Genomic DNA, 18,321 nt, shown 5'->3' with positions numbered 1-18,321 from the left:
GCAAAACAAGTTTGAGCCAACATCCGTCGGAAAAAATCCTAGGATTTTGTTGTCGGAATGTCCGAACAAAGTCCGACCGTGTGTATGGGGCATTACTGATTGAAAAATGAATTGCGGCGCTAAACTAAGTGCTACATATGTGCAACTCTCACCATACCAAGAAGATCCTGGCCTCTAATTAGTTGTGATATGGTTATGCCATTAATAGGATTTATTTGTGTGGATCCTTTCACACCATAATAGATTGGATTAATTATAATAAGTACACCCTCTTTTATAAGGTTTTATTTTCATTTATGTGGCTATGTATCTTGTTAGTCTTTTGATGGGCAATATTATGATCGCCCATTAGATGGTGTTTTTATTCCCCCTAGTGTTACCTTTTATATTTGTATTTATTTCTATATGCTCTGAATTTTGTAAGCGGTATGAAAATGATCTAATATCTGGAGGTTAGTCTCTTGTGCGAGGATCGACTTTATATGTTTAATTTATAGGAGAGATCCCCTTTTTTTGTTACGCTCGTGGTCGAGGGGTTGCTATGGCTACCTCTCTGCCTTAAGAGTGATCCGCCTTCGCCTGTCTCCGTACCCTTTGAGAAAGTGACGTGACAGTCACGCAACGCGTCAGGGAGGAGAGTCGCTTGGCTGCTCGGCTCCCGATCACGGCCGGGATCGGTGAGCAGTGAGCAGTTATTATCCTGTATCACTGGTTTTGGAGCCTTATGTAAGTGTTTTAGAGGCTGAAATAAAGTATTTTAATTGATTACACTATGGAGCCCTTCCTTTTCTTTGTTCTTGGAGCGGAATTTGCCTGAGGTCTCTGGACGTGGAGGTCGGGTGACCCTCTGGGGGGATCCGTCATCGGGGAGATCGTGAGCTGCCTGGGTCATCCTATGCTGGCTTGGCTGTTGGTATTCAGCCGTGAGGTGAGAGGCTGGGGGAACCATCACACTGTTTCATTATCGGTTGCACCTGGAGGAATCTATTTTGGACACATCTTTTTATTGAAACTGTCACGATTGGGGGTTTAACTGTGTATGGGACTCTTTATGGACTTTTTATGTTAATTACTTAATTCTTTCACAAAAACTTGCTACACTTGGAGGAATTCACTTTGTCACATTTAGTTACTGTGTATCTATATTTGTTTATATAACTGGTTGTTAGGTTAATTATTAGTTGCAAACTGAATGCTGCACACATTGCTTTCTTTCTTTTTTTTGCACTCATTATTATGTAGCTGGAGATGATTTAATGTCACACTGTTTGGATTTATGCACGATATGCACTACAGATTGTTCTGGAGATGATTTAATGTCACACTGTTTGGATTTATGCACGATATGCACTACAAATTGTTCTTTGACGATTTTACATATATCATTTGAAATACCCCCTTTTTTGTAATATTTCTATATGTTTGATCATTTGGGTGAGGATAATTTCAGGCACTTTAACGGGGTTTGATCCCTGTCACATTTTATATTGGGAAAAATATATTTTTTGGAGTATTTATTATGGACAATTTTATTAGTTTTTTCCCCAGTTTTTTATCTACCTTGAGGAATCCTTATTGTTTGGAAACAACTGGAATTTTTTGGTAAATATTTCTCTTACGATCCTTATTAGAGGGATTTCACGGAAGTTATTTGATTCATTGATTGATGCAATATTGTTTTTTTTGTGAACTTTGTTTGCACAATATTGGTGGAAGATTAATTGGATAGACTGTGTTTATACCTGGAGCTTCGATATTTGGATCTTCTTGGTATGGTGAGAGTTGCACATATGTAGCACTTAGTTTAGCGCCGCAATTCATTTTTCAATCATCCTGCTAATTGGTGTGTGAACACTTTTATTTGTGGCAGCTACTATTTATTTAATATTTAATATTTTTTAGCCTGTGTTAAATTTATCCTTTAGCAATATTTACTTTTTTAAAAATCCTTCTGCGTGTGCGCACAAGTATCCATTACCTTCTCTAACACTAACTGACACTTTTGATACTTTTTTGGGGACCGGTGACACTAATACAGTGATCAGTGCTAAAAATATGCACTGTCACTGTGCTAATAACACTGGCTGGGAAGGAGTTTAACATCAGGGGCGATCAAAGGGTTTAATGTGTGCCTAGCCTGTGTTTTCTTACTGTGGGGGAGGGGCTTTTAGTAGGGGAAGATATGGATCGGTGTCTCTGCTTTGCAGAAACACAGGATCCATGCCTTCCCTACTGACAGAATGGCAATTTGCTTTGTCTACTGAGTGATCGGCGGGTGCTGGTGGACATTGGGTTTGCCATACCCACCAATGGTCTTCCGCTGTGAATAATCACAGTGAGAGTGAGCCCCCACTTGCCTGATGAAGGGGCCCTTCCTGTATTTTTATCATTTATATTGTGACCATGGAATAAAGCTTAGGACCCTTTCAAGGAATCCTTGGTGTGCTGATGACATTTTTTCACCTTGAGCCCCTGGCAGCACGCAGTGGCACCCACTACCCCATAGTCCAGGGTCATGTACAGTATATATAAGTGATCCTGCACACACCAGCCACCATTGGTTGGTGGTTGGCAAACGGTGAACTGAATATTCTGATTATTAAAGCATTGCCTGTTTTCACCTACTGATGATTATAGAAGTCCTCTCTAATTGCCATGACTCATTTTGATTCTATTTTTTAGCTGATTCTCAGGTTCAGAAGTTGAGAGTGACGGGGAAAGATTCTCCTGTTAAAGGCCTTGTTGGAGAAGATGTCACCCTCCCGTGTCTGCTGTCCGGTGTCCGAACTCCGCTGAATTTATTAGTGGTTCGAGTTCTCTGGAAACTGAAGTCACATGATGGAACCGAGCATCAGGTTTATCACTTTGAAAGTTTCAAGCACAGTCCATCCAGGTCCGGATCCCACATGGCGCACAGCGATCTTGTACAAGGCAACTTCAGTCTCTACATTCCTCATGTTCAGATCAGCGATGATGGAGACTATATCTGCTCTGTGCTCGTCTCTCCTGATGATGGTTCAGCCAAATTTCCTTTACATGTATCAGGTATGCCATGATAATAATGATCCAAACACCTATAGCTTTGGATCTGGAAATAACGTAAAGCATGACAAATAACATATTGGTCGTGACCTAAAGGGAAATGTATAAACAGAGCCTTAGCCTACTTGCAGTAGAATTGTCTCACTTCATGTACCCTCAAAGCATTCCTCAAGCCTAAGTTTAGCTAAAAACACAAAACCTAAAAATCAGCACAAGGGCCATAACTTACAGTGAGTATCATGTGTCCCTTGTGTTGAATCTTTTTGGTTTAGAAGAAATCTTACTCTGTCTTAACCACCCAGCTCCCTCTAATCCCCTCCGGTGCAGCGGGGTTTAATAAAGTTAAGGGGCTGTCAGGGGCTCTCAAGAGATCCCAACTATGGCCACCATTTCCTGCCTGATACACCATTCATAGACGTTGTACTACAGCTTCTACGAATTACATCTCTAAAGGGGGATGTGCACTATGTTTTTCTCTCAGTTTTTTTTTTTTTTAGCCTGGATGTTTATCCACTTCAATACCAGGCACTTTTACCCCCTTTCTTGTCCAGGCCAATTTTCAGCTTTCAGGGCTGTCACACTTAAAATTACAATTATTCAGCCATACAGTGCTGTACCAAAATACAATTTAATTTTTTTTTTAAGACATATAGTACCTTTAATCACCAATGGGTTTTTTCTTTGTTTTTTTGTTATATAAACAAAATTTACTGAACATTTGGGGAAAAAAAAAAGTTTTTCTTCGTTTCTGTTATAAAATGTTGCAAATAAATGATCTTTCTTCATAAATTTAGGCCAAAATGTATTCTACTACATTTCTTTGTTAAAAATAACCCAAATCTGTATATAATATTTAGTCTGTAGGAAAGTTATAGAGTCCACAAACAATGGTATATAGTATTTTGTATATAATAATATTGTTTTTCATTTTTTTACTTTTTTTACAGTTATTATTACTTTTTTTACATACTGTGACCAGAGCACTATAGTGTCACCATAGTGGTGACCACATTTTTTTCGGATTGCTTATTACAGTGATGATCATTGTAATAAGCAATGTCTAACACTGTTCAAAGGTTTCATTCATAAAACCTTGCTTACTACTGTGATGCTGTGATTGGTCAGAGGTACAGGTCAGCTCTGCACTTTCTCCAGTTCCCAGATATCCTTTTTGAGAATTGGTGCCCAAAACTGAACTGCATATTCCAGATGAGGTCTTGCTAATTATTTGTACATCTACTAATGATTGTACACACAATGCCGCAGTATCATTGGTTGCCTCCTTCTGATATCCACAGGGCCTCTCCAGTGAAGGAGACATAGACTCGCAATTCCACAGGAGAGCTGGACGCTTCTCCTCCAACTTCCTCCCACCCCGTTTCCCTGAAAATAAGACCTAGTGTGATTGTCGGTGATGGCTGCAATATAAGCCCTACCCCGAAATAAGCCCTACCCTGTTTCCCCAAAAATAAGCCCTACCCTGAAAATAAGACCTACGAGGACTCACACTAGGTCTTATTTTCGGGGAAACAGGGTAGTACTCTTCAGTTAACTCTAGAGACCCAAACAGACTGCAGGACCAGACCTTGCAAATAGGCCCCTCTCAGCTTAACCTTCAGCTCTGACCTTGATGACTCCTGAATGGCACCTCCAGCAGCCTGCTACAGGGGTCACCTCTGGCAGGACTAGACCCAGGAACCTTTGTCTCTTGCCCCAGGACTCAGGTTATTTATGTGCTCTCCAACCACCTACTGGGCACACATCCCCAGGGATTGCTGTACCCTCCATAAGCATTCAGGCTGACTCCTGTGTTCTTCCTTCAACTATAATTCTAGAATCCTCTAAAATACAGGGGGAAGCAATCAGAGCAGCTGACTATGAGGTACTGAGCAGGCTAAAGCAATCAACCCCAGCTCCTAAACTAAAATTTGTCAACCAAACTAAATTTTTCTAACAGCCTGCACTAACTAGAAGGGTGCTACATCTGTATAATGCATTACTCACTGCTTGGTGAGAACAGGACCAATGGACATTCATTTATTATTGATTGTCTATGTTCTGAAATACAATGTATGGAAACAGCTGCATTGTCCATTTACAGTGTAGCACCCTATGGTGTGTGCTAGGTGTTTGTGTAAGACTGTTATGCCGCGTACACACGAGCGGACTTTACGGCAGACTTGGTCTGGCAGACTTTGATGGACTTTCCGAATGAACGGACTTGCCTACGCACGATCAACCAAAGTCCGACGGATTCGTACGTGATGACGTACGACCGGACTAAAACGAGAAAGTTCATAGCCAGTAGCCAATAGCTGCCCTAGCGTCGTTTTTTGGCCGTTGGACTAGCATACAGACGAGAGGACTTTTCGACCGGACTCGAGTCCGTAGGAAAGATTTGAAACATGTTTGTAGGTCCGTCGAACTTTTGGGAAAAAAAAGTCAGCTGGAGCCCACACACGATTTAATTTTCCGACGGACTCCGGTCTGCCGGACCAAGTCTGCCATAAAGTCCGCTCGTGTGTACGCGGCATTATGCTGCGTACACACGATCGGACATTACGACAACGAAATCCTGGGATTTTTTTTCCGACGGATGTTGGCTCAAGCTTGTCTTGCATACACACACTCGCACAAATGTCAGAAATTCCTAACGTCAAGAACACGGTGATGTACAACACGAACAATGAGCTGAGAGAAATGAAGTTCAATAGCCAGTGCAGCTCTTCTACTTGATATCGAGCATGCGTGGAATTTTGTGCGTCGGAATTGTGTACACACGATCAGAATTTCTGACAACTTATTTTGTTGTCGGAAAATTTGAGAACCAGCTCTCAAATTTTTGTTGTCGGAAAATCTGATCTGTGTACGCGGCATTAGTGTATGTAAATTTATTTAGCTCAGGGCTAAGCCTGAGCTGTGAATCTGGGTCAGGGTTCAGTGAGTCAGGGCTAAGTGACTCATCCTGACAGCTCCTCTGGTGCTTCCCCTTGGTCTAGAGAGTTGTAGAATCTTCTAGAGCTAGTTGGTAGAAGCTAGGAGGAGCTGTTTGAAATATTTATGAGGGCCTCAGCCAATCCCCAGTAAAGGGCTGGCAAGGGGCAGGCCACTTCATAAATAGGCATTAGTCATGCCAGCAAGTGGAAGATGGAGTGCTGAGGAGGCTGTCGGTGACCTTCAAGGGTGACCCCTAGGCTGGGGGGGTGACCTTGGGCCAGGGCTCGGGTGCTGGAAGGATCCTGCCATAACACACAGAGGAAGTCCTTCCTGGAGGCATGGGAGTAAGGATAGAGGACAGCAGGAGCAGGACTGCACTACTGGGAGATCTCCTGAGAGTCAGCCGGGTAGAGTGGTGAGGGTCAGTCTAGAGGACTGTGGAGGAAAGTTAGCCTGGAGGGCTAGTGAAAGGGGCAGCTGCAGACAGGTGGGTTGGCAGTGCCTGAAGAGTTGGTGCTGGGATCAGTAGCTACAGGAGGAAATCTGCAGGCTGTTTCATTGTATTTTCTGCTACAGTACAAGGGGCTTCAGGTTCCTGCCTATAATGGACTATCGCTCAAACATCTGACTGAGAGTGGTCAGATATTTAAACAGTGATTCAGCTGGGGTCTGCAAGCAAAAGTGTGCTGGAGGAAAAGGTTGGAAGCCTTATATAGATTGTATGTAGAGAATGTATCCCAGTTTAACTGTGCCTCCTTAGAGGGTGCCCTACAATAGTTTTGGGCAATACTGTATATTAGCACTGTATAAGTACACAGAGGTAACTTTTCTGCTACATCAATAACACTTTTGTATCATTTTTTTTTTTTGCAGTTAAACCTCAGACTGCACTGCCACGTTTCGTGTCAATCGACCTCAGCCACGAGAATTCTCTTACAGTTAGTTGTGATGCCAGCATGTTTTATCCAGAAACTATCATGATCCGGTGGGTTAAGTACAGTAGAAATGCCGACGCCAATTCATCCCTGGACGGAGACACGTGTGCCAGATTGCCATCCAGGAACAGCGATGGGACATTTAATGTGACGAGTACAGTGATTGTGAGTCCATCCAGCATTGGTGAAGATGGAGATAAATACTTCTGTGTTGTCAGCCACCGATCCCTGGATGAGAAAACCGCTCTCGCTTTTATTCTGAGTGTATCAGGTAATTATTATTGGAATGTCACGTTAAATGAAACCGTTGCTCCAAGAACACCTGTTCTACACAAATGCTCCCCCACTCCCTTCCTTGAGATCACCCAATGTACTTTATTATTTACTTATACATCTACCTCCTTCGGGTGTCTTCAGGCTGGCCATGTGATGTGCAGGGTCCTTTTTCTCTTTTGATCTCCTTCTGCCAGAGGCGGAGGGTGCTCAAAATTTTTTGGGGGGCGCAAACAAACTGAAAAATACTGAAACCCCCCCATCATATGCAGCCACCATCATATGCCCATCAAATGCAGCCACTTGTGTCCAGTATATGCAGCCACTGTGCCCACCGACCCCACCCCCCAACTCATGGGGTTTGCAGCTCTGGCAGCATCCACACCCCCCCTCCGCCCATGGATCATGGCTCTGGCACCCCCCCGCGTGGCTCTGACAGAGCCGAGGGGACTTACCGCAGCACTGCAGCAGCTCCTCTCAGATCGGCAGCGACCTCCCCTCCAGCGTGTGTCTCCTTGCTCCTCTTCCTAAGCGCCAGGCATCAAATAGGGTGGTCTGACGCTTTGGCCAATCAGGAAGCAGGTTTGACGTCCTGCCTCCTGATTGGCGGGGAGGAAGGTTAGCGTGAAAATAGTGAAAACTAATTTGCTATTGTCACACAATTGAGTGGGATCAGGGCGCACTTTCTGTGCCCTGAGCCCACCCTATTTTGAAGCACCCTATTTTGAAACCTATTATGCCGCATACACACGAACGGACTTTTTTAAATCTTTCCGTCAGACTCAGTTTCTGACGGAAAGTCCGCTCGTCTGTGTGCTGGTCCGACGGAAAGCCCACTCGTCTGTATGCTGGTCCAACGGACCAGATACGAAGCAAGGGCAGAGTACTGCATCTTGTGCTCGCTGCAATAGGAAAAACAAATTTTCCTATTGTGGCGAGCGCGGGGCATACCAGGCCCTTAGGTCTGGTATGGATTTTAAAGGGAACCCCCTACGCTGAAAAGACGGCTTGGGGTCCCCCATAGAATCCATACCAGACCCCGATCCGAGCACGCAGCCTGGCCGGTCAGGAAAGGGGGTGGGGACGAGTGAGCACTCCCCCCTGAAACGTACCAGGCCGCATGCCCTCAACATGGGGGGTGGGTGCTTTGGGGGAGGGGGCGCCCTGCGGGGCCCCCCATCCCAAAGCACCTTGTCCCCATGTTGATGAGGACAAGGGCCTCTTCCCGACAACCCTGGCCGTTGGTTGTCGGGGTCTGCAGGCCCCTATAAGAGGGCCCCCAGATCCCGGCCCCCCACCCTATGTGAATGAGTATGGGGTACATGGTACCCCTACCCATTCACCTAGGGAGAAAGTGTCAATAATAAAACACTACACAGGTTTTTAAAACAATTTATTAAACAGCTCCGGGGGGTCTTCCTCCGGCTTCGAGGGTCTTCTTTCAACTTCGGGGGTCCCTCCAGTTCCTCTTCTCCCGGCGTCCGGTTGGTTCTTCTCTGCTCTCTCTGGCCTCTTCTCCCGGTGTTCCATTTCTTCTGCCGGCTCCTCCGCTGTCTTCATGCCGCTCTCTTTCCAGCGGAGGTCCGGACTTCTGACTTCTTGTCTTCTTCCCTCTTCTCTTCTCCAGATGTTGACACAACGATCTCTCCGTCTGGACTGCTCTCTGAGCGCTCCGATGTGACTTTTATAGGCGGAGACCCCGCCCCCTTATGCCGTCACAGTCCCTGGGCATGCTGGGACTGTGACGGCATAAGGGGGCGTGGTCACCGGGTGATGTTGACCACACCCCCTAAAACGTCACAATCCCAGCATGCCCAGGGACTGTGACGGCATAAGGGGGCGGGGTCTCCGCCTATATAAGTCACATCGGAGCGCTCAGAGAGCAGTCCAGACGGAGAGACCGTCTTATCAACATCTGGAGAAGAGAAGAGGGAAGAAACCAAGAAGACAAGAAGCCCAGAAGTCCGGACCTCGGCTGGCAAGAGAGCGGCATGAAGACAGCGGAGGAGCCGGCAGAAGAACTGGAACACCGGGAGAAGAGGCCAGAGAGAGTGGAGAAGAACCAACCGGAGGGACCGGAGGGACCCCCGAAGCCGGAAGAAGACCCCCGAAGCCGGAGGAAGACCCCCCCCGGAGCTGTTTAATAAATTATTTTAAAAACCTGTGTAGTGTTTTATTATTGACACTTTTTCCCTAGGTGAATGGGTAGGGGTACCATGTACCCCATACTCATTCACATAGGGTAGGGGGCCGGGATCTGGGGGCCCTCTTATAGGGGGCTCCCGGATTCTGATAAGCCCACCGCCCTCAGACCCCGACAACCAACGGCCAGGGTTGTCGGGAAGAGGCCCTTGTCCTCATCAACATGAGGACAAGGTGCTTTGGGGTGGGGGGCCCGCAGGGCGCCCCCCTCCCCCAAAGCACCCACCCCCCCATGTTGAGGGCATGCGGCCTGGTACGGTTCAGGAGGGGGGCTCTCGCTCGTCCCCACCCCCTTTCCTGACTGGCCGGGCTGCGTGCTCGGATCAGGGTCTGGCATGGATTTTAGGGGGGACCCCACGCCATTTTTTCGGCGTAGGGGCTTCCCTTTATAATCCATACCAGACCTAAGGGCCTGGTATGACCCGCGACGGGGCTCGCATGGTGTCAATCTCGCTAATAAAAGCGGCAAGATTGACTTCCTTTTCTAGTCCTGTTGTACCCGAGTCACGTTCAAAATGAACGGACTTGTCCGTGTGTGGGCAAGTCCGTTCATTCTGAAAGTCCGTCGTAACTCTGGCGAAAGTCCGTCGGAAAGACGGGTGGACCTAGCCCGCTGGAAAGTCTGGTCGTGTGTGGGCGAGTCCGTTCGTTTTTAAGTCCGGCGCACCTGGCGGACAATGTCCGTCGGAATGTCTGCCGGACCAAGTATGCTAGAAAGTCCGCTCGTGTGTACGCGGCATTAGAGTCTATGGCTCTAATCAGGTGCTTCAAAAAGTACCACCCCCTCCCGCCTCCACCATGGGAATCCATGCGTCCGACATCCTGAAAGAGGCCGGGCGCATGGATGGGGGGGCGGCACCTGTGCGCCCACAATGCATGGGCCGCCACTGCCTTCTACTATGGGTGGTCCTCAACAATGCAGAGAGCAGAGGTGATGTAACGACACGAGTGCTACTCTCTGTTATTACATCTTGAGAAAGGCATTTAATGGGGGCGGATGTATGACACACTGCACTCACAGAATGTCCTCAGTCTTCCAGGTTAAATGGCACAGGTCATTCAACTCAGAAGAATGAGGACATCTAGTTGCAAAAACTAATTACAGCAGGGGGACAGTGATAAGTAGATGTATTGAAGCTGCTTTTTTTTTTATTTACCCACTGATGTCATTTAATTTGCGTGAAGATATCTGGATGATGCCTAAAGCTACAGGCATCATCCAGATATTCTTTTTTTTTTAGCCAGCAATTCCCTACAATGTAAAAGTCATCATAGCGGCTTGATTGCTTTTACAGTCCCTCCCGCCCCCCTCCGGTGGTCTCTCCTGTGCGAACAGGTAGCCGGAGAAAGAATTCACCGGTGGCAGCGGTTTACCATAGAGCTGGCTGTGGACCAAATGGTCCCTAGCCATCTCTATGACCTTCTGAGGCTGTAAACAATGCCATGACATCATTTCCGGCTCTGCTAGATGCAAACACTGCCATTTTTTGTTGGAAAGCTTGAGATCGATTTTTTTTTTTCATTTTTTTTTATCTCAGGCTTTCCGGCATAGAGGAGAGATGTGGGGACTTATAGACACCAGATCTCTCTGTAAAGAGGGCCTGTCATGCCCTGTTCCTATTACAAGGGATGTTTACATTCCTTGTAATAGGAATAAAAATGATCAAAACGGTTAAAATAAAATAAAAAATAAAATAAACAATGAAAAAATAAAATTAAAGTGCCCCCATCCACTCGTGCTCACACGCAGAAGCGGACGCATAAGTAGGTTGTGCATAAACAGCGTTCAATCTACACATGTGAGGTATCGCTGTGATCATTAGAGTGAGAGCAATATTTCTAGTGCTAGACCTCTTCTGTAACTCTAAACTGGTAACATGTCAAAAAATGTAAAGCGTCACCTATGGAAATTTTTAAGTACTGTAGTTTGCGAGTGTGCACAATTTTAAAGCGTGACATGTTTGGTATCTATTTACTCTGCGTAACGTCATCTTTCACATTATACAAAAAATTGGGGTAAATATTGTGCTTTCTTTTTTTTTTTATTCATGAAATTTTTTTTCTCCAAAAAAATTGAGTTTGAAAAATTGCTGCGCAAATACCATGTGACATAAAAAATTCCCAGCCACCACCATTTTATTCCCTAGGGTCCCTGCTAAATATATATATATATATATACTGTATAATATTTGGGGGTTTCGATGAAATTTTGTAGCCAAAAAAGATGATTTTTAAATGTAGGAGAAAAATGCCAGAATTGGCCTGGGGGGCAAGTGGTTAAAACCCCTGCTGCACACACCTATGTCTTTAACCACTTCAGCCCCTGAGGATTTTATCCCCTTCCTGACCAGAGCACTTTTTGCGATTCTGACAATTTAACTGACAATTGCGCGGTCGTGCGACGTTGTACCCAAACAAAATTGACGTTCTTTTTTGTCCCACAAATAGAGCTTTCTTTTGGTGGTATTTGATCACCTCTGCAGTTTTTATTTTTTGCTTTATAAACAAAAAAAGAGCGGAAATTTTGAAAAAAAAAACGCAATATTTGTTACTTTTTCCTATAATAAATATCCCCCCAAAATTTATAAAAAATATTTTTTTTTCCTCAGTTTAGGCCAATATGTATCCTTCTACATATTTTTGGTAAAAAAAATCGTAATAAGCGTATATATAGATTGGTTTGCGCAAAATTTATAGCATCTACAAAATAGGGGATAGTTTTATGGCATTTTTATTTTTATTTTTTTATTAGTAATGGCAGCGATCTGCGATTTTTATCGGGACTGTGACATTATGGCAAACACATCGGACACTTTTGACACTATTTTGGGACCATTGTCATTTATACAGCGATCAGTGCTAAAAAAAATGCATTGATTACTGTGTAAATGACACTGGCAGGGAAGGGGTTAAACACTAGGGGGCGATCAAGGGGTTAAGTGTGTCCTAGGGAGTGATTCTAACTATGGGGGGGAGGGGCTTCAACACACAGAACAGTGATCACAGCTCTCAATGACAGAGAGCTGTGATCTCTGTCCTGTCACTAGGCAGAACGGGGAAAATGCTTTGTTTACAAAAGCATCTCCCCGTTCTACCTCACGATCGCGGTCACCTGACGGACACCGCTTCTTAAAGGGGATGTACCTGTACGCCCTTTTGCCTACCAGTGCCATTCTGCCGATGTAAATCGGTGTGCTCTGGTCGGCAAGCGGTTAAATGGAGAAATTCTTTTTTTTTTTTTTCCAATCAATTTTTATTGAGTTTTAAGAGGTAGTATACAGCAATAGACATAGCAGCCGCTGTAAAAACAATGATCAGTGAACAGAATCCTGCTAATGTATTCGTAAAGTGTAGTATGACACACACAATGGTACTAGTGTCATACATCTGGTAATCATGTTGCAAGGCATTGAACGGGCTGAGTATAGCAAGCAAACCAAAACAAAATAAAATAAAGTGAAATATGAAGAGAAGTCCCTTATTCCAAGGCCCATAGTGTGGCATACACATGAGACCTTTCATAGATGGGGACCTTTGGGCCTAAGGTAAGACACTCATGGCTCCTTTGTAGGTTTAAATTGAACACGTAGGAGGGGAGATGTAAGGGTAAAAAAAAGGGACGGAAGTACTAGTGAGCAAATGGGTTGGTGAAATGGGGGTGTGGGTGTCGTAAGTGGCCTTTGAAGGTAAGGGTAAGAAAGGGGGACACTAATTCCCATCTTCTCTCTCGCCCAATGTGTGAGTGGAATAGGGCAGAGGGCGGAGCCTACCCACACGTATATGCTGTCATGCTGTGTCAGGAAAGTGAGAAGACGGCCTCTATGAAAAAATTGTTCTGCGCGGATAGCGAGATACGGCCTGACGTCTAGGAGAAACGAGGCGGACATACCTGCTGGGAAGTCCAGATTTTGGCAAATCAATGTCAGGGGATCTGGGATAGATGAGAAAATTAAGACATTTTTACTACAGCCAGTCCTTTCCTCAGACTTTATTGAGGATTATAGCATGGCGATACAATTATTGTGATTTATACAATGGGGTTAGAACCTGTGGTGGCAAAGATGCTTGGCTGTTAGAATTTGAAAAAAAAAAGTTATAAATGCTGTAAAATGTTTATTGTCAACATATGCAGTGATGTTGTCAGTGGCTTTCCATGCATAAGAAGACGTGTCAATTATGTTTTTCTTTTGTGGGCTACAGTATGTGGGCAGGACCAAACTCCCCCTCTCGGTTAGACTCAATGAGCATGTGACGAATATAAGAAATGGCTTCCCCAAACATCCAGTCTCCAGACACTACTTAGAAGTTCACAATAATGCCCCGTACACACGGTCAGACTTTGTTCGGACATTCCGACAACAAAATCCTAGGATTTTTTCCGACGGATGTTGGCTCAAACTTGTCTTGCATACACATGGTCACACAAAGTTGTCTGAACGTGGTGACGTAAAACACGTACGTCGGGACTATAAACGGGGCGGTGGCCAATAGCTTTCATCTCTTTATTTATTCTGAGCATGCGTGGCACTTTGTGCGTCGGATTTGTGTACACACGATCGGAATTTCCGGCAACGGATTTTGTTGTCGGAAAATTTTATATCCTGCTCTCAAACTTTGTGTGTCAGAAATTCCGATGGAAAATGTGTGATGGAGCCCCCACACGGTCGGAATTTCCAACAACAAGGTCCTATCACACATTTTCCGTCGGAAAATCCGACCGTGTGTACGGGGCATAAGAATCCTGCCAAGACCACCTTTTTGGGGATTGATAGGTACATCCCTCAATGGAGAGGTGGGTCCTTGGTACGTAGTATCTCGAGACTTGAGATGACATGGTTACATAAAATAAAATGCTATACCCCTTTTGGGTTAAACGTAGACGTTGGCATGACTGTATTTATCGATAATTCCTAAGCTTTGGTACTTTTTATATGTGCACTTCATGTGAACCCTTAGTGACCACACCCTATATTTTTTATAATTAATTATTTTTTATATCTTTTTCATTTTCATACTTACCGGCTCATTGGTAGTATTTGATGTTATTGGACCAGTAGAAATTGTTATTCTCGGTCCTTGTTGGTCTCTTTAACTTAGACATCACAAAGTTGTTTTGTGACATAATGCACAATTTGTTTTTTACTACCAATGTGGAAGGTGTACTCACTGGTTAGTAGTGATATACATCTAGCTTTTTATTTTGTGTGCTTTGGATGCACTAATTGCTAATCTAATTGCTATGTGATACCAGTGGTGATCTATTCCAAATGTGTATTTTTGAGTGTCGTGACCATTTTCTCCGCTAGGTGGTAGGGCGGGGTTAACACTCAATCATCTATTTTTATTATGGCCACTTCTGTGCTGGTGTGTACAGAGGGTTTGGCGTTTCTATGTATTGTTTTTCATTAACAATTCTATATTGTTCCTGTCCTCTGCTAGTTTTTTATTTCCATATTTTTTACCAGTTTTTTATTGGTATTCTAATGTGATACCTGTTAGTTTTAACCTTGGAATGAGTTAATCAGGTTCCTCCACAGCGAGGTGTGGTTGCTTGTAAATGTATTTAATGCGATGAGTCAGTGCGTCGCCAGTTCTCCAGACTACGTCATTTTGAGACAAAATGTACGTCGGGAGGTTGACGGACGGGTGTCTGCAAGCCGGCTGGCAATTTTTTATGGATGTTTTATCTGCAGTTTCGTGTAATGCCCCGTACACACGATAGGATTTTCCGACGGAAAATGTTCTATAGGAGCTTGTTGTCGGAAATTCCGACCATGTGTTTAGGCTCCATCGGACATTTTCCATCGGAATTTCCGTCACACAAAATTTGAGAGCTGGACAAAATCCGTCGTAAATTCTGATCGTGTGTACACAATTCCGACGCACAAAGTTCCACGCATGCTCGGAATCAAGCAGAAGAGCCACACTGGCTATTTTCTCAGCTCGTCGTACGTGTTGTACGTCACCGCGTTCTTGACGTTCGGAATTTACAACCAACTTTGTGTGACCGTGTGTATGCAAGACAAGTTTGAGCCAACATCCGTCGGAAAAAAACATGGATTTTGTTGTCGGAAAATCCTATCGTGTGTACAGGGCATAGGTGTAACCTTTAATTTTTAATAAACTTATAATAGTCTGATTTACACTATGGTGAGCTTCTCTCCATTCTCTTGGGTTTTTGATCGGTGCCTTGCCCTGTATACCCGTTGATTTGAGGTCACCTGGCTTGTCTTCGGTGTAACTACAGTGAGTTGCTGCTGCTGGATCGATGTCCGATAACTGACCAATTATACAGGGTTTTTTTAAGCTTGCCCTCTGGTAAGTGTCTATTTTGTGTGGTGGAGGATCACATCAGAGGGTGGTGTCTTTGTATTAAGGAGTTTATTTCACCTTCACCGTTATCACTGGACCCATATCACTGGACTGTTTAATTACTTATTGAGGATTTTTTTCATCTACAGGGGGTCCCCTACTTACAAACATCCGACTTACAAACGACTCCTACTTACAAACGGAGGGAGACAACAGGAAGTGAGATGAAATCTACCCCTAGGAAGGGAAATTCACTCCTGTAAGAGTTAATATGGGAAAAAGGTGTCTCCACTGATGCTTTATCACCAATCCTTATTTCCCTAATAACCCCAAATTTTCAAAATCCAATTGTCATTGGGACAGAAAGTGAGGTGAAATCTTCTGAACAGGGGCACAGACAGCAAAACAAATGTTACAGGGGTGATAACCCTTCCTTATGCTATCTACAAAACTTAAAAATAGATTTTTTGGCTGGAGCTACACTTAAAAAAATGTACCTGTTCCGACTTACAAACAGATTCAACTTAAGAACAAACCTATAGTCCCTAACTTGTTTGTAACCCGGGGACCCCCTGTATTGTTCTCAGTGGTACCTAGATTGTTTCTGGTTTTACCACGGTTACTCACTTGCTTTTAATTTCAATAATTTTACGCAGCTTTTTCTTTTCCTTTATATTCATTGTTTTGTGTATATCTCACAATTTTGAGCTGCAGCTATTTCTTTATAAGTTTTTTATTTGTATTAGGTTAGCGCTGTATTTTTTTCCTTATTTATCACAATGTTTTTCTTTTATAGAAACTAAAATGACAGTAGGAACCATGATAGCCATCATCATCATCGTCATCTTATCAATTCCACTGTTGCTACTTTCTGTGATATTATACATGTGGAGGCTCAAAAAAGGTAAGTTACTTGTGTTGGCAACCCTGAATCTGATAAAAAGTGGAAGAAACATCTTGGTCACTGGGACATTTGGTCAGCTGGAAGCAGAATAGTATGGAACACTGTCAGGCAGTGGCGGCCCATCCATACGGGGCACATGGGTGCCCCCCCCAATCCATGCACCTGGCCCCCTAATCTACATGCAGGGCGCTGGACGCATGGATTACAATGGGTTTTTTTTTTTGAAGCACATGATTGGAGCCTGAGGCTCTAATTGGCTTCAAAAAAGGCTGGGCTCAGGATGCAGAGAAGAATGGGAACCTGGAATGTATTTTGGGGGTCCCCATTGCATCATTTACAAAACAAAGGATGCTTAACAGCTTTCTCTTTCTATATGTCAGTTTTGCTTTTCCATGTAAAACAAAATTAAAATGAAAATTAATATGCCCCCCCCAAACCAAGCCTTCTTTGCTGCAGCAGCCCCCCAGAGCCCCCTCATTTACTTACCTGAGCCCATCGGCTCCCGCCGCTGACTCAAGTTCTCACTGGATAGAATGATAGCAGCAGGAGCCATTGGCTCCCCCTGCTGTCAAACAAATCCAGTGACACAGGAGTCGGGGGGTGGGGCTGAGTCCTGCTGTCTGTGTCATTGGACGCAGCAGCAGGACCCGGTAGCGCGCCCGCACGGGTCCCCCCAGGGGAAGCGCTCCTCCGTGGGGGCACCCGATGAAAAGGAGGAGCCAGGAGCGCCACCGGGGTACCCCAGAAAAAGGAAGATTGGGGGCACTCTGTGCAAAACTCTTGAACAGAGCAAGTATAACATGTTTGTTTTAAAAAAAAAATAACCTTTACAATCACTTTAACCACTTCAATACCAGGCACTTTCCCCCCTTCTTGCCCAAAGCCAATTTTCGGCTTTCAGCGCTGTCACTTTTTAAATGACAATTGCGCGGTCATGCAACACTGTACTCATATGAAATTGCTATTATTTGTCTTCACACAAATAGAGCTTTCTTTTGGTGGTATTTGATCACCTCTGAGGTTTTTATTTTTTGCCAAATAAATAAAAAAAGCCAGAAGATTTTGAGAAAAAAAAAATTTTCTTTGTTTTTACATAGTTACATAGTTAGTCAGGTTGAAAAAAGACACAAGTCCATCTAGTTCAACCATAGAAACATTTTATAAAATGTTATAAATGTTATAAAATTTTTTAAATAAGTAAGTTTTCTCTTTCGCTGATGGGCACTGATAAGGCGGCACTGATGAGGTGGCACCAATGAGATGGCACTGATGAGGTGGCACTGATGGGCACTGACAATTGGCACTGATAGGCGGCACTGATGTGCACTCATAGGTGGCACTGATGGGCACTGAAAGGCTGCACTGATGGGTACTTATGGATGGCACTGACAGACAGCACTGATGGGCACTAAAAGGCGGCACTGATGGGCACTGAAAGGTGGCACTGATGGGCATTAATGGGCACTGATGGCTGGCACTGATACATTTCACTGATAGGCATCACTGGTGGCACTGGCAGGCATTTTTCATGGGCACTGATTGGCAGCTGCCTGGGCACTGATTGGCATTTCCCTGGTGGTCTAGGGTGACATACCTGGTGGTCCAGTGTGGTGGCCATCCCTGGTGGTCCTGGTGACATCCTGGCGGTCCTGGGTGGGCATCCGTGGGAGGGCTGCACTGGTAAACAATTAGCACAGACCCCCCTGTCAGGAGAGC

General features: G+C 44.5%; 1 protein-coding gene across 1 annotated transcript in view; it reads left to right on the top strand.

Annotated features, from left to right (window-relative positions):
• The window catches only part of LOC141111851 (uncharacterized), a 46,576-nt gene that overhangs the window by 8,349 nt on the left and 19,906 nt on the right, over positions 1 to 18,321 (top strand). Inside the window, exons 2-4 of the mRNA XM_073604014.1 lie at positions 2,683 to 3,045; positions 6,853 to 7,185; positions 16,498 to 16,605. Of these exons, the coding sequence (XP_073460115.1) occupies positions 2,683 to 3,045; positions 6,853 to 7,185; positions 16,498 to 16,605 (804 nt within the window). The remainder of the gene's footprint in view (positions 1 to 2,682; positions 3,046 to 6,852; positions 7,186 to 16,497; positions 16,606 to 18,321) is intronic.

The sequence above is a fragment of the Aquarana catesbeiana genome, linkage group LG11 (genome assembly GCF_042186555.1).
Source record: "Aquarana catesbeiana isolate 2022-GZ linkage group LG11, ASM4218655v1, whole genome shotgun sequence".
NCBI lineage: Eukaryota > Metazoa > Chordata > Amphibia > Anura > Ranidae > Aquarana > Aquarana catesbeiana.
This window is presented reverse-complemented; position numbering and strand designations above follow the sequence as displayed.